Genomic DNA, 23,958 nt, shown 5'->3' with positions numbered 1-23,958 from the left:
TAGTGTATCCCCAATCAGGAAGCAGAAGAAGATGAATCCCAGGCTCAGTTAAGCTATTTCTTTGTTTTGTTTGTTTGTTTGTTTGTTTTTATGCAGTCTGGGACTACAGCTCAGGGATGATGCCACCCAGACTCAAGGTGGGCTTTCCCTCCTTACTCAAATATTTCTGGAAACATCCTCCTTCATATACCCAGAAGTGAGTTTCCATGGTGATCTCAACACTTAACTCATCAGGTTAATGAGGATGAGTATCACAGGGACAAATTCTTCTCCATGTTTACATCAGCCCAGTAACAGGGTTTGACTTTGGCCAAAGAATCAAGCTATCCCCTTCCTCCTAGAAACTATGTCACTTCTCAAAATTATAAGTAAGTACCTTTAACATATTTAATTAGAAGTTTTATACATGAATACACTGTATTTACATCAATTCCACCTCTTCCTTTATCTAACAACTCTCTCACTCTCAACTCCTATTATTCCTACAACCCCCCAAGCACACACACACAACCTATTGAGTCCATTTAGTGTTGCTCATACATAGACATGTTTAGAGCTAACCACTTGATATTGCATAACATAGTAGGTACTCATAAGTGATGGAAAATGATTCTTCCTCCATCCACAGCCATTAGCTCCTGTAATTTTTTTCATCTAGGGGTGATGTATTATGTAGTCTCCTATTTCCATTGTGTATTGAATGATGTGGTCATTATGCAGGTCTTGTTTAGGCAATGACACTGTTGAGATTTCATGGGGACATATCTAGAAGATACTATCTTGCAGCAGACATCTAGGTCCTCTGGCTCTTATTTTTCTGCCCTCTTTTTCATAATCTTCTTGGAGCATGAAGTGTAGGGATTGTGTTGTAGATCTGCTAAGGATAGGAACACCATAGTCATTGTCTTAGTCATGGTTTGTAATCTTGCACAAAACATCATGACCAAGAAGCAAGTTGGAGAGGAAAGGATTTATTCAGTTTACACTCCCACATTGCTGCTCATCACCAAATGAAGTCAGGACAGTAACTTCACAGGACAGAGACTTGGAGGCAGGAGCTGGTGCAGAGTCCATTGAGGGGTGCTACTTACTAGATTGCTTTCCCTGGCTTGCTCAGCTTGCTTTCTTATAGAACCCAGGACTACCAACCCAGGGACGGCACCACCCACAATGGACTGGGCCTCAAACCCCCATCACTAAATGAGAAAATGTCTTACAGCTGGACCTCATGGAGGCATTTCCTCAAGGGAGGCTCCTTTCTCTGTGATAACTCCAGCTTGTGTCAAATTGACACACAAAACCAGCCAGGACAGTCATGCATTCTCTGCATTTTGACCATATTTGGATCTCTAAGTAGCTTCTGTCTTTTGCTGCTGTAAAAAAATAAATAAATAAATAAATAAAATAAAGCTTCTTTGATAAGGAGATTCAAGCTACAGTTGTTAATGGGTATAAGAATAAGTGTTTAGAATAAAGTTAGATGGTGTATTGGTTTAGAATAAATTGTAATAGTAATTTCTCCTCTAGTGTCTATAACCTTTCCATCTATAAATTATTGGTAGTATCAAGTATGAATTCCCTTATATTGAACTAGCTATTAAATTTAATTACATAGTGCTGGTTATGTCCAATATATAAGTGCCATTACTGCACCATTGGGGAAATCCTGTTGGGCTGGTCACTGTTGTGGTCAAAGGAACAACAGCTCCATTGGCAGTTTGCAAAGCACCTTCTGATACTTCTGAGGGAAGGATTCTAGGTCACAGAGACACATGTTGTATAATATCACCTAAGAATGTGTGTGTGTGTGTGTGTGTGTGTGTGTAAGAAATTGTGTAACGTTGAGTAATAACACTTTCCCCCAGGAGCCATAGACTATTTATGAAATACCCTAGTGACCAGCAACAGAAAATTCTCTTGGAGTTGTAGCTCAGGGGATATCCCATAGAATTCCTTCAATATTACATGCTATTGCCACTACTTTTGGTTGCCTCCCAGAACAAGAAAGTAAGACCTATTGCTGAGGGTATCATACACTTAAGACACAGGAATTAGAGGAATAAAGCTGGATGAGGGCATTTAGAAATCAGGGACTAGACAAGGCTGCCCACTCTCTCCCTACCTATTCAATATAGTACTCGAAGTCCTAGCCAAAGCAATTAGACAACAAAAGGAGATCAAGGGGATACAAATTGGAAAGGAAGAAGTCAAAATATCACCATTTGCAGATGATATGATAGTATACTTACGTGACTCCCCAAATTCCACCACCTGATAAACAACTCCAGCAAAGTAGCTAGATATAAAATTAACTCAAACAAATCAGTGGCCTTCCTCTATGGCACCACATGGCCTTGCTAGTTACCTTTCACTAAGTCACAGCACCTGTTTCTTTCTCCATGGCTATCTGGCTAACCTCTCTGACCCTTTTTCAGAGTTCCTATCTCTGCCCAGAAGTCCGCCTATCGTCTGCTTTGCTACACAGCATTCATCTCTTTATTAAGCTAAAAGTGATGGAGAAGATGTTTACAAAACATTGAGACAGGTGTCCAGATGTGCTGGACACAAAGACAACCTTTATACAGTGCACAAGAGATTATTGCAGCATAGCTTCCTTAGATGGCAGCAATCCAAGGAAAGGAAATCCTACATGCATAAGTGAAGCTCAACATACCCTGTGTATTTATTACCTAGTAACCCTCAAGGATGGTTATGCTGATTAATAGGTTGGTTATGAAAGGAAGGTTATGGTATTAATTTCTTCTATCTGACTCTATTCCAAATCTTGATACCACCTTATCCAGGGACCTAGTATGTTTTATCCATAGTTTTGTTTTCAGTGCCTCACTTTAGTTGATGTCAAAATTATTTATTGAATAAATATGGAACATATTTATTAGATATTGGATGGGGAAGACCATTAAATTGTTCATTCAAAGGTAGCCACCATAAAATATGAGAAAAGCAGATTTGTCTTCAAATTCCAAATATTGTGATTCACAAATGTTCATATTTATTTTAAATTAATCTGAAAAAGTTCATAACATGATTTCATAATAAAAATCACAGTTTTAGCCCCCAAGATAATCCTGCAAATCAAAACTCATGGTACCAAAAATGTGATTATGCTATAAGCAGATATTTAATAAAAAATAAATAAATGAAAATGCTCAATTAATAAGGACTAAAACGATCTTCACTCCATGGCTCTATGAGGAGTAGTAATTAACCTTTAACCGTCTACATTTGTGACCCAGTAAGGACTTGTGGCAGGCATTAAGAAAGATGGGATAGAATTCTGTAAGGAGCAATGAGGAGGAGGAACACACAGCTAAAGATACTGCTTTGTCCTTTATTACCCTAGCCACTGAATTCAGAAATATTTATCAATGAGAATTTTTCTTCCAAAGCTGTTTTTTTTATGGCAATGAATAATTGAAGAGGAATTTTAAAGTCCAAGAGTAAAGATGTATCAAACAATTGAGAGTGCATTAATCTAATAGCAGTCCTGCTTCTTTGAATTGTAGGATGTTTAAAATCTAGGAAAAGTACAAGGATGTTTCTGGTTGAGGAAAGGTAGCAATGATGGTGGGTATATGAATGATACTTTCCAAAGTATTAGAACCAGTAACTCAGAAGTTAGGGATTTTGATTATGTTTCCTTTGCTTATACATGAAGTTATTTGTTTTCAGTATACATCTGTTTTGTTGTAATAAGGAATTATTTTGTTCCTAAGATCCAAATGATCCAGGAAATATAATCACAAATATTTATATCATCTTGACTATCAAAACATGAAATTCATTAAAAATGTTACAAGTTTATAGATCAGCATTATTTATTTTTCTTGAAAACAAAAATACACTCTTTACAAATTTTTGCTTTTTTACTTTTGTTAATTATCAATCAAAGGTTTATCTAATGTTTGCCAGTGTATAAGAGTTATTTACCATTGAGTGGGGCAGCTTACAGTCAGGGTTTGGGGATTCTGCTTGGGGAGAGGTGGGTGAAACTGGCTTCTGTATCTTCCTGTGTGACTTGGAGTGAATCTCCACTTCCTTATTGATAATCTGAGATGCAGTAAGAATGGCTAATATTTACCACCTACATACTACTGAATAGGCCTGGTTCTCAGTGGTACACACACACACTCTCTCACACACACACACATTCAACTCATTTAAATTTAAATGTCTCATCAATTCTATGAATTATAGTGTTATGGTGTAGCCCATGATGACCAGCAGTTATGTGTTCAAGCATTTAAAGTATGTATGAAACATTAAATGAACTTTATGTATGGGCTTGACCCATATTCTGTATCACAAGGTTTATTTGAAAATACCTCAAAGTATAGAAAGATTTGCAACCTAAAACCTTTCCAGTCTCAATGATTTTGGATAAGGGATATTCAATCTGAACTTCTAATTCTAACTTTCTTTTGTTAATACTTCATAGTATTATATTTCTTGTTGATTTTCTCTTCAAATATGCCACTTTCATCTGTGCCTGATCCCAGGAACCAAGGTTGCAAATACATCATGTTACAAGCAGAATGAAGGTGGGACAAAGTACGGATACTGTCACGTGGAGAATGGCACACACATGCCCTGCAAAGCGAAGTAAGTGGCTGTATTGTTTAAATCATCTCTCCCCAATCCCCACCAGGACAGTGACACATTTTTTTCCCACATATGCTGTCTTATTCTAGTTCAAGAGAAAGTGACTTCTAACCTAGATAGATAGTTCAGAGGTTAAGAGGACTAGCTGCTATCACAGAAGACCTGGGTTCAATTCTTAGCATCCACATGGAGGCTTCTAAACACCTGTAGCTACAATTCTAGGGGAACTGAACCCCTCTTCTGACTTCTGTCAGGCACCTGGCATATAGGTGGTATACATACACACATGCAGAAAAAACAGTCATACACACATAATAAATATGACTAGAAAATTTTGAAAAGAAATTGGATGCACTTTAGGTACTTTTTCAAGCTTGTGCTTTTCATTATGAGTTTCTGGGTAAAAATATTTATCTACACAGAAAACAACAACTGAAGAACATATATAACTGTATTTAAATTTGTCATGACATTTGCATGAGCAAGATTATAGTAAGAAAAGTGAATAACAATGCACCCAAGAAACTCATTTTAATATCAGTACTGATATTCTGAAAATAGGATAAAAGCCACACCAGATGAACTTGAGAGTTTTGTATACATTTTTTTTATTCTGCAAATTTAAGACAACTTAAGTTCAACCTAAATATGTTACTTTATGTGTTCATTTTATTTTCATATAATAGTGTGTAGTGTGTAAATGAAACAGCTATGGAAAAGGAAATACACAGAGTTGAGCAAAGCAATACATGGGAGGGTATACGGGAAGGTAGTAGGGTTGGTCCATCCCTCCTCTGTAGCCTATGAGTATCATATTAGCCTGTTTAACTGTGTTAACAGAAGATAATGAGTGTAACATGATGCTCAGACATTTTATCCCCCTTCAGACACCACCTAGTCACCAAGTAGCCATTGTCTGTGGTGGGCATTTATCTCCACATTTTCTATGTTCAGTACCATCCTTACAGTTTTGTCATGAATCATTGTCTGATTCTTGAACAACACCCAGCAAAGTGTGGAATAGCTGTGCCTTCCTAATTCAGCACCCATCTCTTCTCTAACCATGAGCAATAGCAGCACAGAATTATTCTCTCCCTTCTAGACTATGCGTTCACAGGCTTCCTCTGAATGTCATATAAAGCAATTGACTATGGCTTGATTGGCTTTGGCTTTTCTTTTTATTTTATTTTATTTTTTTATTAGGTATTTATTTCATTTACATTTCCAATGCTATCCCAAAAGTCCCCCACACGCTCCCCTACCCACTCCCCCACCCACCCACTCCCACTTCTTGGCACATTTACACAATGGAGTACTACTCAGCTATTAAAAAGAATGAATTTATGAGATTCCTAGGCAAATGGGTGGACCTGGAGGGCTTTGGCTTTTCTTACATTTTGTGCTGATCAGCTGATGGCTTCCCTGTGTGGAGTTTAATCTGCAGGTTTAGAGGGAGACCTCTGAGCGCCATACTTAATGCTTTGAAATGTCAAGAGACCTCTGGCTTTGTGCTGACCACTCTCTTGTGGAAAATTGAGGCATTTTACTTTTGGAGCTTCTCTGAGGGAAGAAAAATAATGAAAAATAAATGACTCTCTAGGCACCTTTGCAAGGTCAAGGATCTGCCCTTTGAGCATCTTCTAGCTTCATCCCCAAGGACTTATTTCAGTCAGTGATGGCTTCGCCAGCTCCACCCATCACATTCACTCCTAATTTGTTTTCTGCTTCCGTGAGGAAGTACTCTGACCAAGAGCAACTTTTGGAAGAAAGGATTTGAATGACTAATACTTCCATGTTACAGTCCATCACTGAGGGAAGCCAGAGCACGAACTGAAGGCAAGAACTGATGCTAAGGCTCTAAAGAGTTCTAATTACTGTCACCATGGTTTACTCAGCTTGCTTTCTTACACACCCCAACCAGTACTACCTGCCCAGGGATGGTACTGTCCATAGTGAAGCTGGGCCTTCCTACAGCAATAATTAATCAAGAAACTACCACATAGACATGCCCACAAACCAGTCTGAAGGGGTTAGGTCCTCAACTAAGGTTCTCTCTGCCTAGGTGACTCCAGTTTGAGTCAAGTTGATAAAAATTAACCAGTATACATTTCATCATCAAAACTGATGGAAAATGTATCCATAAATGGGGCATACTCCCTTATTCAAGTCCACCTTCTAGAATTTAGGTTTAAGATTCTGCCCTCTCCCCACTAGCCATAACTTAGCCAGTTGGCAAAAATTACTTGTAAAGGGATCTCTACTTGGGAAACAACATATATATCCTATTAATGCAGCATAAGGACATTGCATGAGTACAAATAGAAGCTATAAGAAAGATATTACTTATTAAATGCCAATGCTGGTTTACATTTGTGTAAAACTAAAATTTGAATCCTGGGATAAAGTTTGTAATTTGCTGTTGTTGTTGTTTGTAGAGATGCCATGTGTGGGAAATTGTTCTGTGAAGGCGGATCAGGTGATTTGCCCTGGAAAGGACTTACCGTATCTTTCCTGACATGTAAATTATTTGATCCTGAAGACACAAGTCAAGGAGTAGACATGGTGGCCAATGGAACCAAGTGTGGAACTAACAAGGCAAGTCAAAATTGTGCCTTGGCAGTTGATTATCCCACATATGGACCTTGATTTTTAACTCAATGCTGTTACAAATTCTGTAATCACAGTCCACATGTTCCTAGGGTGATAAAGGCTATAGAGGCACAAAAGAAAAACTAAAAGAGATGGAAACTATTAGGACAGTTGTTAACACACACTGTACTAAGGTCAGAGATGTAAGAGCCTTCACAGTAAACTTGGCGATGCAATGCTACCACCAAGGACCAATCCTGTTTCTCCTTGCCACCTGACATTTCCAACATGCCCCATGCTCACCACCCAGCACTGTAGAAGAGGAAACACAAGGCTGTCCCTTTTGCACCTTTTCTTTCTTGTTAATTTTTCAAGATTTATTTATTTTATGTATGTGAGCACACTGTCACTGTCATCACACACACCAGAAGAGGGCATTGGATTCCATTGCAGATGGTTATGAGCATCCATGTGGGTAGTTACTGGGAACTGAACTCAGGACTTCTGGAAGAGCAGTTAGTGCTCTTAACCACTGAGGCACCTCTCCAGCCCGTGCATCTTTTCTTAAAAAGAGGATGTTTTCCTCTGAAGCATAATATGACTACCAACATAACATGGGTTTTCATTTGTAGAATTTTATGATCCAGTTGTTTGTAGTGTCAACTTGTAGTTTCAACTTGTAGTGTAGTAGTCAGCTACCCTGACAAGGGAAAGGGAAGTAACTAAAGTTGACCTATGTTTGTTTAAGCTCATTCATTGGACTAAGGAAGGTCCAGAAAGCATATACTAATAAAGCCAGGTCATCTTCCATGATGTCAGACAATTCAAATTAACAACCACTCTTGAACTCTACATCAATACATTTGGATCTTTACTGTTGAAAGTTTCCAGCTTGTTTTTTTTTTAATTTTTTATTAGGTATTTTCCTCATTTACATTTTCAATGCTATCCCAAAAGTCCCCAATACCCCTTCCCCCACTCCCCTACCCACCCACTCTCACTTCTTGGTCCTGGCTTTCCCCTGTACTGAGGCATATAAAGTTTGCAAAACCAATGAGCCTCTCTTTCCATTGATGGCTGACCAGGCCATCTTCTGATACATATGCAGCTAGAGACATGAGCTCCGGGGGGTACTGGTTAGTTCATATTGTTGTTCCACCTATAGGGCAGCAGATCCCTTTAGCTCCTTGGGTACTTTCTCTAGCTCCTCCATTGGGGGCCCTGTGATCCATCCAATAGCTGACTGTGAGCATCCACTTCTGTGTTTGCTAGGTCCCGGCATAGTCTCACAAGAGACAGCTATATCAGGGTCCTTTCACAGAGCATTTTATTCAAACGTAATCATACAACGGAAACCCAAACGTAAGAAAAGAATGAGAGCAGTGCCACACTCCCGACCCGTGACCACTTCCTGTCTTCCTTGGAACACCATGCTCACAATATCTTATTGCCTTTGATTTATGCAAACCTGAACTCATCCCTCCAATAACATTTAATAAGGTCCCACCATGTTCTTAGTATCATGTTATAAAATTTGATAAATATTTGGATAGGGCATCCTATTTTTTATTCTTTGAGATTTTAAGATGTGTATGTAGTGAAATATAATCACGTACACCCTATTTCTCCCTCCAAATCTCTTAGCATCCTCTCTATCATTTCTTCCTTATAACTTCACTATTATTCTCACCAACCCTCACCACCCTCCTCCTCATGCTCATAATTGCCAGTATGTAGGAACAAACACCAGAGCATGAAACCTAACAGTTGTCAAACACTCGAAGAAGATCAATGAATGAAGGGAAGGGCCTGAAGATCATCTACTGCCTCTGTGCAGAAGTTGTGGCTGGCTTGATCTCATGTAGGTCTTGTTCAGGCAATTGCACCAACTACGCAACTCTTAGACGTAAACACAAAAGAAATTTATATCCTACTGTAGAGATACCAGTGACAATAGCCATTCTATACACAATAACTAGGAAATGGAGCCAACCTAGATGTCCATCAACAGATGAATGGTTTAAAAAGATATGATGATGTGTATACAAAATTGATTATTAGCCATAAGGAAAAATGAAAGCACAATACTTACAGGTGATTGGATAGATCTAAAACAAATTATCCTGAATGAGGCGATCCAGGATCAGAAAGAGAAACTGGGACAATTCAGTGCTTTAAACTGGTGGGTGTTCAAGAATAATAGCTCCTCTGATAATGGTAAAGAGGAAAGGAGAGTGCCATTTACTTCCCACTCATGGTAGTTGCTGTAGCATCATGTGTGATGTGATTCCAGCTCTTATTCCAGATGTCAATTTCCACTATGCTTGGTTCTGTGATCATCAGTACCTCCATATGTGAGGAGCTGTTAGAGTAAATGAAGTACCTATCAGGAAAAAGCAGAGCCATTTTAAGGAGGGCTTTCAAAATATTTTATTATTTACTAAAATTTATAGTTTGGTCTGTCTCTTTCAAAACCTGCTAGTGTTTTCCTAATAAAATGTTTGAATTTGGTCACTGAGAGATGACTCAGTGGTTAAGCGCACATGCTGCTGTTCCCTAAGACCAACATTTGGGTCCCAGAACCCATATAGCTCACAACAATGTGTAACTCCATACCCAAGTGACCTCACACTTACTTCTGGCATCTACAGACACCAACACACACATGCCATTCACTCACAGACACATGGATAAATAATAACAAATTTCAAATGAACATATCAAGGCATCTGCACATAGGAATTCAAAGATATTGTGACAGCATGAGTAAGACCTGTGTAAGATCAAGCCATAGAAAATCACAACAGATGGAGGGAAGGTAGGCACAAAGCCCCATTCCTAGTTGAGGTCCCACTGGAATTTGGTAGCTTCTGGATGAAATAACATCAATTCTCTCTAAAAGCATTTACCCCCTACCCCCCCGAAAGTTGGCCATACTCCAGTGGAAGGCCACACACCCAAGAATATTTGCACAACACAAATTGGTCTTAAATTTTTTGTATTAAAGAGTCAAAGTTGAGTGGGTAGGAAAGAGACTGGAGCTGGGAAAAGTTAGGGGAATAAATATGATCAAAACACATTGTAGAAAGTTCTCAAGGGCCAAGGAAGTAATAAATAGTCCTTTAAAAAGGCATGCTTGAGGACAGAGTTGATGAAAAAATTAAGACTCAATTCCACCCAGGTGTTGACCAAGACAGAAACGTTGCAACTGTTTCATCAAGCTCATGTTTCCACATCCTTTCAGGTGTGCATTAATGCTGAGTGTGTGGACATGGAGAAGACTTACAAGTCAGCCAATTGCTCCTCGAAGTGCAAGGGGCACGCAGTAAGTGTGGGAAGCCAGCATCTCTAGTTCGCTGTGTCTTATGCAGTTTTAGTTATGTTCTGTTGAAGCAGACAGAATACCTTCAGCACTTAGTGATGAAAGTTATTATGCTTATCTGACACTCAGGAGTATATAGGATGGGAGACTTCCTCTGAGCGTCCATTACTGACATCCTTGTATGTCATTCAAACTTCATCTTGGCAGAGCCAAGCCAACAAAGCAGGGGTCTCTCTCATGTCAAAACCAACATCATGTGGAAGTATGGGGCCTTGAAGGGTCCCCTAAGTCTTATGGTGGCACTCACAGCATCCATCTTCCACTAGGTGTGTGACCATGAGCTTCAGTGTCAGTGCAAGGAAGGATGGGCCCCTCCTGACTGCGAGAATTCAGCCACAGTCTTCCGTAGGTAACACTGAACATCCGGCCTGAGCAAACTGTTCCCTTCTGCCAAGCTCTTCCCATCTGTTTGTATTAGTTATTTTCCTACTGCTGTGATTAAAACTACCCAACCAAAGTGATTCAAGACATGCCAGGCTTATTTGGAGTCACAGTTTAAGAGTGACATTTATTATGGGGTAAACTCATTGTGGCAGGGGGAGCATGAGACAACTGGTCACGTTGATGCCACAGTCAGAAAACATGAATTCTAGTGCTCACCTCTCTTCATTTTTTTATAAATATTATTTTATTACAATTCATTTCATAGCATGTATTTTGATTATATTCTTTCTCCTTCAAAAAAATCCTTCCACATCCTCTCTACCTCCTTACTCACCCTGTTTCATGCTCTCTTTCTCTCTTTCATTCTCTTTGCCAAAAATCAAAACTAAAGAAAAGAGCAAAACATAAATAATACAAAACTTCATGGAAACACATGGACTCTATGTTGTGTCGACCAACTGGACATGAGGGTCTGTCCTGGAGTGTGATTAACATACCCAGTGAGACTCCATTTGGGAAAACTGACTTCCCTTCCTAAGTGGATGTCAACTATAAAGAGCTTCTTGGTTAGGAGTGGGACATTGTGTCTACTTTCTCTTCTCCCTGCTGGGATTTTTGTCTCTTGTGGATTTATTCAGGTCTTGTGCATGCTGTCACCCTCTCGTTGAGTTCATGTGTGTCTGGATCATGCTCTCTCCCTGGAGCCATCCACTATGGCTACAGAACATGTGCTATCCAACCCCAAGGTCAATTTTGCAATATTCAAATCATATTTTCAGCACTCTTGCATTGTCAGTTTTCATACAGAAAGCTATCTTCAAACTCTTCATTTATAAAATTACTTTAATATATCATATTTTCTTGCTTTCTGTTTTTTTTTTTTTCCTTTTCTACAGTAGATATTAAGTCACAGGACTCCTTGAGAACATGGTGGTAGCTCTGGGTTCTGTTCTCTGAATTCTTGTATTTTGAAGTATGCTGCTCTGCTCACTCACATGCTGCCTACAGTTCAGCTATACTGGTCACTCACATGACCTACAGGTGGGCTGTCCTATTCATTCACATACTGCCCACATTTCTTCATTGGACTCTTCTTTGGAGTGTGTCATCTTTTTTTAGAACAAGTGATAGGATTACTGAAACTGGCCACATGGCTTTTCCTTGCATTTCGGATTGCTTGTTGCTTCTACTGACACATCTTTGGGTAGATGATAAAGCTGTGAGCAGGAGGCAGGCCTCCCTCTAGGTCGTAAAGGAGGGAATGAGATGGACTGGGAACTTTGTTCCCACTTGCCATCATAAAGAATACTTACTCCACAAGGAGAAGAATGTTCTATGAACTTCATCATCTTCTCCTCTTCCTTCTCCTCCTCTTCCTCATCCCCTGTCTCTTCCTCCTCCTTTTTATTCTCCTTCCTCTTCTTTTTTCTTGAGTGCCCCCCTTCAACTCCTTGCTCTGAACGGTTCCAGGTGGTTGTTCGGAACCAGCTTTAGTTACTTGTGTATCGAGCCCCAGTGTGTACAGGGAAAGATTCCTGGAGCTTTGTCTCTGGACTTCATGAACCAACATTGTTCTATATTCACAGAGGATGGCAATGGAGATGTGGTTAGGAAGAGGCCTGAATGAACTGCTTGTCCCAAGTTCAATTGCTTTTTTAGGAGTTTCAAACAAAAAAATAATATTTAATTTTAATGTTTACATTTCAACTTACTCTTTGTTTTTCCAAATTTCTTTACTTTCTATCTTCATGGAGATCCTAAACTCCATTACATTTTAAGGTTATATAATATTATTTTGCAATATATTATTATCTTCAGATTATCATTATTGGGATGGGGTTGCAGGGTACACTAAGAACAGAATCAACTATTTAATTAGAAAACTCTTTGATGATTCTGATTTTCACTAAAATAGCCTTACACCATGACTTTGCTCTTCTCACAACCTTTATTTTTATGTATTCATTAACCTATGGGAGTTCTTCAGTCTTAAGTTGTTGGTAAAGATTCCACACACAAATTTGATACTATCCTCACTGATCCATTCTATAAAGCTCAGAAGAAATACTGACACCGAGTGGATCACCAAAACCAGTCCACAGACATGTAGACATGGTGGGCTGGCATATGTAGGCTTCAAGATTTATGGCCTTGGAGAAAGACCTCAAGCTCTACCCTTCAGTGGGTGGTGATTATCATTCAGCATGGAGAAGAAACAGCACCTTTGGAGCCCATTGCCACCATTAATATCCATGATGTTTGTGGTAAAATCCATACTTAATAAACAATTTAGGAAAGTAAAACTTGAGAAGCCTATGAGTAATCTTTCAGAAAGATTATCTTCACCCAACTATCTAAAATATATTTAAAAGCATTTATTTATGTCACTAAATATTTCTATTTGGGTATGAGATCCCATGTGATATTTTGGTACATTTTACATTATATAACTTTGGAGTAAGTTTAAACACATTTGCTTCTTCAAACATTTAATATTCCCTTTGCTGTTACATTTCCTGGTTTCTGCTGAAATTTTCAAATTTATTCAGTGAAATTTGAAAAGTCATGGTACATGAATTTTTTCTAATGAATCATTTTGTTTCCACTAATTAGAAACATAAGCATATAATGATTTTTCCAGTTTGACTTGCAGCTTTTAAATAGTTATGTGATATGCAAATCACTGCTTTTAATCTGACTTTCATCCTAGCAAAAGCCTCTGAACAGACTTCAGTTTCTATAAACATGGTTGCCATGTTTCAAGTTCCCTACCCAGTCACTTGATAATACTCTCCAAAAGCAAAAGTAAAACTTCATATAAACATCAAATGAGCCACATTATAAGTACAAAAAGGTCAATGTGATGCATACATAACATTATCAGATAAATTCATTGAGGAACATTCATCATTTCTGTATGGTAACAAGTACCAATAAATCCCTTTGCCAGATTTTCAGCTGACCAGTAAATTTCTTTCTATATTATTCCTAGTGTGTAATTTAGCTGACTACAACATATCTCAGTATCCCCCATGACCCTCCCCACCAGCATCCTACCACCTCCTGCTTCCTACCATGCAAGAAAATGTGGGGTTTTTTTTTCTAGTAATTATTTAGTTAACACCAAGAATGATTACATGGCAATCAGAACATATTATATGGAGCATATGGCAAAATGTATTAAAGATTACTTTATGGCTTAAGCATACCATCATGTGTGCAGGTGTTCTGTGTATGAACAGGAAAAATTAACATTACTTTGCACTGTGTCCTCCTGTGCCTACCTGGTTCAGGTTGGCCAGTACCATTGCTTGCATATAATCCCAACTAATAGTTGAGTTTCTTTGTTATGCCGGTTACTGTGTAGAACTTTTAAAACTAACCACTCTAAAGGTGTATTTGGAGGTTGGGGATATGGTTCAGCAGTTCAGAGCACACACTGCTTTTCCAAGAATGCTGTCCTGATTCCCAGCACTCATGTGACAGCTCACAACCATCTGTAACTCCAGTTCTAGGGGACCTGTCAAGTTCTCCCGGCCTCTTCAGCACTACATTCACATGATACCCATGCATACATACAATAAAATTCATCAATAAAATAAAATAAACCATTGACTGATTTTTTTTTTATATTACAACTTTGGTACTGTCAGTTACTATCTGATTAGAAACCAAGATATTGTTATCTAATATATACACATTTGGAATAGTTATGTGTTCTCAGTAGATGTACACAGTCATCTTATGAGCTTACACGTCCATCTCTATTGCTTCTTGCCTTTCAAAGTCTACATTTCCCAGAGGCCAAGCTGGCTGAGGCATAATCCTTCATGTGTTTGTGTCGCTATAACATCTTCACATTTATATTCATCCTTTCTGAGTCCTCTTGAAGCTTGCATCTTTTAAGAAAATCATGTAGTATTAAAATCCTTGCTGTCTCATACACCATTTGGGTTTAGCTTTACTTTTCAAAGTTAAGCTGAAGAACATATTACTAATATGCTAGGACACAAATCCTCATTTATATTGCACAGTCTCTCTGTGTTTTGCCTAATCTAAGCTTCCTTTTACTCTTTCTTATTTCATTTTATGGTATAAGCCAGTTGGCCATTTTAGTAACCATTCTTTTATTAATTTGGAGGATAGGCATTTTTTAAAATTCTTTTATTAGTTGTCCTAAAATTTTCCACATCTTTGTATTTGCTTAACTAGATTTTGGTTTTAAAGTAGTTGTGCATCCATTGAGTACAATGTTCAAGGGTTCTTTTATGCCCCTGTGCCCCTACTATAGAGTGGTACATTTTATAGTCAATAAACCTAGAGTGAGACTACATTGCCATCCAAAGCACAGTTCTTCTGGGTTTTCCTTGTTCATTTGCTCTCTTTGCTTTTCTGTGATTCTATACAATTCGTCCTCTCTTCCACCTTCTCTTCTTTCTTCTCATTTTTTTTGTCAGTCCTGGAGATTGCACTCAGGACCTTGAGCATGCTATGCAAGTATTCTCCCACCAAGCAACAACTGAACCCACTTTCTCTGATCATTTTCTTCTTGGTCTTCTCTTTAAATTGTATTTGTATTAATGTGGTGAGAGTCCCAAACAATGTATTTTGATCACATTTATCCAGGTCACCCAACTCCTCCCAGCTTCACCTTCCCTACCCTTCCTTCCCTCCCAACCCAATTTCCAGGCATTGTCTTCTCTTCTTTGCCATCTAGTTCATCCTGTGACTTGAGGTAGGGCCTGCCCTGGAGTGTGCTGACCTCCTAGGGGCCACTTCAGCAAAGGAAACTGACTCTTTCCCTTGTTTATCTAAATGCTTACCCCTTCATTAACGCCTACAAAGAAAGATTTCCTGGTTTAGTATTTTCATGGATTGAGGACGTTTTTTGTTATGTAAAAGCTTCGTGGTGTGTGCTGATCAAGAAGATCATTATTAGCTATAGAAGAAGCTAGTATTGCTGTTTAATTATTTCTATCTTAAATTACACACTGTCTTTTTTTTTGTCTTTTGTTTTTATTTGTTTGGTTGTTTTTTTGTTTTTGTTTTTTGAAGTTATTTTGGTTTTGTTTGTTTGTTTCCCTAAGCCACAACTTTGTTCTCTCTGATTTGAAGTGTTTGTAAGCACTCCATTTATGTCCTTTGTGTTCTTTAAATACTTATTATTCTAATGTTAGTTCAAATGCATTCATTCACACCCCCATTCTGAAGCTTAGTTGTATCTAGCAGAAATGCCAGTTTTATTTTCCTTTGACTTCATTGAACAATAATTTTATGAAGTTGAAGAGAATTACATACTTGAATGAACACCATTCTCTTATTTTGAATTTTGCTTTCTGGAATGTCTACCTCCTCCTGTGTGTTGTATCTTCACACGGGTAAGCTTTTCTTGCATTTTTGAAACTGATACTCTTGTGACTGGATTGCTAACCTATGTGCTAAGAGGAGTGACTATTCTGTTCTTCAGATGTGTGTACTTTCTGGTCTCTGATGGTTTCAGATAGGTATAATAGAAGTGAATACATGAGATGGCAAGGGATTCAGGTTGAATTTATTGCTTAGACTGGTGGGTAAGAAACCAAGATGAAACAGGAACTGTGTCTCCATCAGTATTTTGCTCATGCCTTGACTCTTTATTTGGCAACAGGAGCAATGCTATCTAAGGGCTCTAATTTCTTTCTCTTTTCATTTCAAGGCTGGATTTAAGATGTGTTTTGTTTCTGCTCTACCATCCTCCTTAGTCCAAATCTTCTTACAAGCTCCCAGCCTTCACTCTCCTACTACTGCATCCACCCTTCTTCTCTTCCAAGACATTCCTTCTCTCAGGAAGAAGACATTTAGCCCACCTTCTCTGGAAGGTGTCCTATAGATTTCTGTCTTACTTGTTCTTTATTAAACACTAGCACTATAATCTTCATCAACACTATTTTCATTTTAGCAATTCTGTTAGTTTTCTTGTTTCTTTGGTTAAGTGTCTTAAGGAAGGGGGGGGGGAGGCTTGCTTAGCTTACAGTTTTGTATACAGTCCATCCTGGTGGGGGAAGACATAGTAGTGGGAGAAGGAAGTGGCAGGTCACATGATACTTAGTCAGAAAAGCAGAGAGAAATAAATACAGTGTCCAAAGGCTTTTCTGCTCATTCCCTTTTCAGCTCAGCCTGGGTTCATGTGGGTCTTTCCCCTTCTACTTTTATAGACACCATGGCAGTGAAGATTAACCATTATAATATTTGTGAGAAACTCTCCAGTGAGACAGGTTCATCTGGCAAAAGCTATATAAATTTTGTGACATATAGAAGTGTTAGGACAGGCTCATTGGCATTCCATTCTGTTACATGGGAGCCTGAGCTATGAGGATCACAGGAAGTTTGAGACTAGTCTTAGCTACATAATCTGTATAAGGCTAGCCTGGGCTAAATGACTGGATTTTTTCTGGGAACAAAAAGGAAGAAGTAAGGGAGGAAAGGAAAGATAGAGGATGGAAGAGAGGGAAGAAAGAAAAGCAGAATGGGAAGGATGAAGGAATGGAGGGGTTTAGAAAAGGAAGGAATTGAGGAAGAAAGAAAGGAAGGAAAGAGACAGACTATAGAGAGGTAAGATCCTGTGTCCTCAACATGATTCACGTGCTCTCTGTTATAGACTTCTCCATCGTGGTTGGCGTGCTTTTCCCCCTAGCAGTCATATTTGTGGTGGTTGCTATAGTGATCCAGCACCAAAGTGCCAGAAGGAAGCAGAGGAGAGTTCAGAGGTAAGCTTCCTGTGCTTTGGGAATCCTCTGTCACCTACTTTATCTGACATTGGAGTCTATGACTTACTCCTTCAGATTTAATTTTATTTTATTTCAAATAGTAAGAAAACCATATATCATGGGTTTGGGTTTTTTTTCTTTTTGTATTCTTTTGTTGTTGTTGTTGTTGGTTTGGTGTTTTTGTTTGTTTGTTTTTGCTTTTTGTTTGTTTTTTCCAAAGCAGAGACTAAGTGACCCTTTTACCAGGCAATTTTTCACAGCAAGATATGCATCCTTTTCTTTTAATTAATGACAAAGTTGACATTAGCCCTTATTATTAAATATTTTCTCATTTTATTATAAGAAGAGAACACATTTATTGATTGAGAGTTGTCTAGTAAACATTGTGCAGCAGATTCTCTATGAGTGAGCTGCAATATTCCCACTTTCTGGATGAATGTGATTTCTGTGTCTCCTAAGGGTATGGAAATCACTTTCAATGAGTGTGGGGGAAAGGGAAAGGTTAATGAAGCCCTTTGCTTCCGATGTAAGAAGCAGAGGCTTCATGAGTATGCAGATCCTTTCTCTTGCAAACACCATCTTAACACAACAAGATCTTTTTTTCATTACTTTCCAAGACTGATGTCTTTTGGTAGAACTTATTCATACAATATAACTCTTAGGTAAATACATGATGAATTAAGAATAATTAAATCTCGTGATTTAGACAAAGGTTGACTTAACACCATTGCTATTAGGTATCAGGGTTCTGCCAAGAAACAAAAGAAAATGTCTAGTAGTAGTAGTTATGAATTGCAGGATAGTAATGGTGCCTAACTTAAAACTGAGGAAGTTTTAAGTTTTAAGTCCTTAAAGCTGAGGAATGACCTGGAAGCAGAAGTAACCACTTTGGTAGCAGAGCATGGCACAGTAGCCAAAGAAGTTGTCAAATCTCTATTAGATCTCTTTGGCTGGTGGTGTCCAGTTCACAGGATGTGTTTTCTTTTACAGGCTACCACCTACCAAGGATGCCAAGCTACACAATCAGAAGTGTAGACCCCAAAAGGTGAAGGATGTTCAACCCCAGGAGGTGAATTCTAATTTGGCCTGAATCTGTCATCTCCACCCTTCTTACATTATGACCATATGTCTGTCAGTTGTGCATAACAATGCCTAGAAATCAACCACACATCAGCAAATAGTAAGAATTATGAGCTCTGTACACCCACATTGACAATCTTCCCTAGTGTTTTGTTAACACAAAAGGGAATCCCAGAAAGAAAAAAAAAAAAACTCCTGTAGAAAGAGCTCATGAAATACAAAGGGAATAAAGGTGGAAATGTTATAGGTTCTGTCCCTCCCTCTCTCCTCCCCTCCATCCTCTCCTTCCCCTGCCTCTCCCCTCTCATTCTGTCTACTCTGACTCTAAGTTTATTCATACTCCTGGTAAATTTCTCTCTATATAAAGTGATCCATATATTTGTATATTTAATATGTAACATGTATGACATAGCCCTTGCCATGTCTTACATGTATAGGGCTTTCAGCTGAAGTAGATCAATAGGACAGCATCAGTGGTGATGTTTCTGATGGAAGTTATCCCTGGTATGCTTGGGGAAATCCTACTATAAATGGTCCAGCTTTGCTACTAGGATCTTGTTTGTCTTATCACAGGATGTTAAGCTAGGAAAGGGTCACTTGCTGGCAAGCTGTATTTAGGCACTGGGTGGTGTCATTGTAAAGTTTGACTTCTTCATTTTAGATGAGTCAGATGAAAAAGCTCCATGTGTCTGATCTGCCCTCCGAAGAGACGGAGCCTCCACCTGATGTCGTGAGTTAGCAACTTCTCTTCTCCTCCACCCAGTCCAATCTCAAGGGAATGCTTCCAAAAGACATAGCCCACACTGCTCTGTTACTGATTCAGAGGAGTGTTGAGATTTGTGTGCATATTAACATAAAACACAGACTCTTCTGCAAATCTTCTCTAAAATGCTAAATGTGAGAATATCCCTCTACAGTTTTACCTCTGAACTTATCCCCTAAATTAAGAACCTAGAGATGGAAATTGATAATACAGAATATTCATGTCTTAGTTCGTGTTTCTACTGTTGAGTTAAAACATTGTGGCCAGCCAGCATCAACTTGAGGAAAAGGTTTATTTCAGCTTGTAGCTTATAAGTCTGTCACTGGGAAAAGCCAGGGCAGGCATCAGAGCAGAAGTCAAGGAGGAGTATTGCTACCTGAATTGTTTTTCTTGACTTGTTGAGCCTGATTTCTTATACAATTCAGGACTACCCGCCAAGGCTGGACCCACCCATATTGGCCTAGTCTCTCCCACATCAATCATAGATTAAGATGATATTTCACAGACTTGCCTACAGGTCAATCCTGTAGAGGCATCTTCTTAATTGATATTTTATCTTCCCAGATACATCTAGGTTTGTATTAAGTTGACAAATACCAACCAGTACAATCTTACTCTAGGGTGATGCAGCAAAACCAGCATAGGTTATATAGATTAGACAACATTTATTTTTGCCCATTCTTAAGTCTAGGAACTCTAAGATTGGGGAGCTAGAAGTTGCTGGTGTCTGGTGAGGGCTGCTTTCTGTTTTTTTAATTGAGGGGACAGGAGAAAGAAAAAAAGAAGGAAAGGGAGGGGGGAAAGATTAGGGAAAGGAGAGATAAAATCATCTCTTTGTATTTTAGCACTTAAGGACATGGATCCAATTGTGAGCATTCCACCCCCAAGGTGTGAATGCCCGAAATCTAATCATCACACCAGGGCTTCGGTTTTTAACATGCGAATTGCATGGATATATAAAACTAAGTCCACAGCAACCCTTATCATCACATAGCTGTTGGCACTGTGGTCATAACTGGAAAATAGGCTCAGAACTAATTGAAAGGGTCAAATTCATGGGTATAGAAATATTCTTGTGGGTGAGTTTATAAAGTCTCTCTCCCTGAACACTAGCTAGCCATTTTCAGCATGCCTACCTGTTTTTGAAGAAACTACTCCAAACTGATTTTCCCTTTTTATCTTCCTACTAGCTAATCACAAAGCCAAATTTCCCACCACCACCAATTCCTGTTTCCTTGTAAGTATCAGATGCTCACAATCCACAGTTTCGTTGTCAGTGCTCCCTAGGCTAACCTAATTTCATCCTAGCATGTTTGTTCTGGGGAACCTGGAAAGGCAAGGCCTCCTTCTGTACTGATTTCCCATGGCCACTGAATCTTTGCTGTAAAAAAATAAATAAAGTTATTTTATAAATGTTGAAAAATAATATAACTATTATATAAGGCAAATGTCTTCTAAGGAATTGTTTCTGGATGCTCAGTCTAGAGGATATAAAGTTAGATATTTATGAAATTATTGTTAATTTTGCAAGAGGTCAGATATGAAAAGCAAACATACAAATAATCATCCGCTCATGCGTAGTTCCTTATGCCTAGCTCTCTGTTGTATATAGAACAGGAAGAGCCAAAGTTCCCTTTGCAAGATACCTCATCCTTTTAGGCAGCAAATAGGCTGCATGTACCTGGGGTGACTAGCTCCTTAAATGTTATCTGTGCCAAAGTGTGAGATGCTAAGGAGAAAGCACTGTGGTATCAACATAAATGGAGCATGAGACAGAAGACCACTGACAGGGTGTTTGTAGTGTGAACTGACCCCTCGAAAGTGGGTTACATTTAAGTGAAGACGTATTTTCTGTTTTATCCTAGCAACACAAAAGCACTTCCTTTACTATTTTTAGAGTAAGCCCACTATGCACCCACATACGATATCTATAATGAAGTTATTCTTGTCTTTTTTCCCACTGCACTAATACCAAGGAGAAAAGCTCCAACCATATCACCTGAGGTGCTTATTATGGGGAAGGGACTGGCCTAAGTGTCCTGACTGTAAGTTTTCTCTATACCCTAAATAAGGGAGACTGAAAAACATCTCAGCTACGAAGTCATGGTGACCCCCAATTCCTCATTTTTTCATAATAGTGCACAAGGATGGTGGGAATAAATGAAGCATCCCACACTCAACCTCCCAACATCCATAACTCTGCGCCTCATCCTCTGTGTAGGCTACTTGCCATGGACCACTTCTCTATGCCCTGAAGCCCCCCCCCTCCCTGCCCCTGTTCTTACTCTGCTAACTACCTGCACCAGCATTTGAATTGCAGGGTGAGATTCTCACCTTCCATCCTGACATCCTGACCTTCTGCTACTACTACTTCTAATTCTTCATTGCTGATGCATTACCTAGTTTATACACTAGAGAAAAGAGTTTAATGGAGTTTTTAGGTTTTTTTTTTCTTTTTTATTAGCATTATCTTACATCTGTTTATCTACTTAACTAATTTTTCAGGATGCTATGATCATCTGAGAGTTTGTTTTTTTTTTTTTTTTCTTTAAGGAACCCAAATACAAAAGTCTGAAACAACAGTTAAGCAAGGGTGGATGATCAGATGATCAGAGTGGAAGCCTCGATATTTTGGATGGAAAAGAGATGTGCTTAGTTCTTTATTACTAGCGCTCTTGATCCTCAGGGGTTAACATGTTCTGGTTTGTGCTGTATTTTGAGGAGATTAAAACGTTTAAGAAAGATACACTTTTGAAAATCTCTGTGCTAATTTAAATGATTTCCTTTCCATATTCCCAAGGAGATGGCTAAAGGAATGTACAAACTGTAAAACTCTAGTTGATTTCCCCCTTTATTTTTACTATGATGTTGACTGACTGCTCAAATATCTTGAAGCCCTTAATGTCCTCATTTGGAGGGGATTGATGTGCTCTCTCATGAAATCAAAACAGAGCCGGGCAGTGGTGGTACAGGCCTCTAATCCCAGCACTTGGGAGGCAGAGGCAGACAGATTTCTGAGTTCGAGGCCAGCCTGGTCTACAGAGTGAGTTCCAGGACAGTCAGGGCTACACAGAGAAACCCTGTCTCAATAAAACAAAAACAAAACAAAACAAAACAAAAAAAACCCAACAACAACAACAAAACAGAACAAAAACAAAAAAGAAAAAAAAACGGAACAGAACAGAGAGGACAAAACAAAATCATAAGCCACTGAGGTGGGGGAGTTTAGCAGCGTCTTGATTCTTTTAATTTGTCAACTTGGAACATGCAATTTGTTTTAAAAAAAAAAACATGTAAGCACCCTATTCTATGTCCTTGCTTCCCTTTCTTCTGAAATTTTTATTCACTTTGTTATTTTGGGAGTGTTCTACAATCCAGTAAAATATGTTTACTAGAAAATGTAGTATGCCAACATATGAGCTTCTTTTTCTAAATAGAGATTGTTTCTTTAGAGAAGTGAGCATAAACCAGAAGTTACAAACTGGAGACCTGTTGGCTGGGTTTGGATGGCAGATGTGTTTTATTTGGTCTAAGTTAAAGATGTTGACCACACAGAGTTTATCTTTTAAACTGTTTTTGGTTTCATAGAAATAAATTTTAAGTTGTGAGATCTTGCATAAGCATCTAAATTCCTGGATTAAAAGAAAAAAATCACAGAGCCTGTCAACAGCATAACCACATTGTCTTTAACATCTTCAGCTTCATTGACATATGGTAGAACCAACATGGTTGAATCGGTACCAAATACCAACTGCCTTGCTTTAAGAACTCTAATTATTCTAGCTATCCAGCTTTAGAATGACGGGCACCACTCCGTACATGTTATGCTAACCCACTCATAACAATCACGATTTTGTTTTGCCAAAGATTTGTAAGTAGATGGGTACCTCCCCATTGTGTCCCCATGGATGAGGGAGGAAGCATGTTGGGAAATCTCTGAGGAGTATTTCTCCATTCATCTTTTCTTCTGGTTGTTGACATCTGGTATTGCTGCAGCTGTGCTGTGATCTGGAGACAAGAATGATGTGAACAAGATAGAGCAGGGAGATAAACAAACTCCAAGTGCACTTCCTAAGATGTTATGAACTGGTAGATGAACAATTGTTGAACTAGGTCCACGTTTTGCTGGGACTTCTTGTACAATCAATAAATTTTCCTTGTTGTCCAAAGCATGTCGAGTTGGGTTTTCTCTCACATGAAGCTGCAGTCACTCTAACCAGCTAAGTGGCTTTACCACTGCTAAGGTGCATGCTCCCTTTTTATCGTGGTAGCATTCCCCTTTGTTATATTTGTGTCCTTGCATCCATTGCCAACACCCCTTGCTTCTGACAGTTTTTTTCATTCTGTATCTCAAGGCCAGAATTCCAGAATCAGTAATTCTAGAGTCCACT

The 23,958-nt window shown here is 38.7% G+C and overlaps 1 protein-coding gene across 5 annotated transcripts in view; it reads left to right on the top strand.

The window, feature by feature from the left end:
- The window catches only part of Adam28 (ADAM metallopeptidase domain 28), a 54,487-nt gene extending 30,759 nt beyond the window's left edge, over positions 1-23,728 (top strand). Inside the window, exons 15-23 of one of the 5 annotated variants that reach the window (XR_015044674.1) lie at positions 4,521-4,623; positions 7,059-7,218; positions 10,457-10,537; positions 10,861-10,943; positions 17,616-17,724; positions 18,715-18,769; positions 19,466-19,534; positions 20,758-20,804; positions 22,121-23,728. Coding sequence is in view for 3 of the 5 variants with exons in the window: in XM_021181874.2 (XP_021037533.1) it covers positions 4,521-4,623; positions 7,059-7,218; positions 10,457-10,537; positions 10,861-10,939; positions 17,616-17,724; positions 18,715-18,793; positions 19,466-19,534; positions 20,758-20,804; positions 22,121-22,142 (749 nt within the window). In the remaining 2 variants the exon portion in view is untranslated. Of the gene's footprint in view, positions 1-4,520; positions 4,624-7,058; positions 7,219-10,456; positions 10,538-10,860; positions 10,944-17,615; positions 17,725-18,714; positions 18,794-19,465; positions 19,535-20,757; positions 20,809-22,120 lie in introns of those variants that run through there. The other 4 variants (XR_015044673.1, XM_085828734.1, XM_021181874.2 and 1 more) reach the window with 4 other exon arrangements.
- The last annotated feature ends 230 nt before the right edge of the window (positions 23,729-23,958 follow it).

The sequence above is a fragment of the Mus caroli genome, unplaced genomic scaffold (genome assembly GCF_978045245.1).
Source record: "Mus caroli unplaced genomic scaffold, Mus_caroli_1 scaffold_12, whole genome shotgun sequence".
NCBI lineage: Eukaryota > Metazoa > Chordata > Mammalia > Rodentia > Muridae > Mus > Mus caroli.
This window is presented reverse-complemented; position numbering and strand designations above follow the sequence as displayed.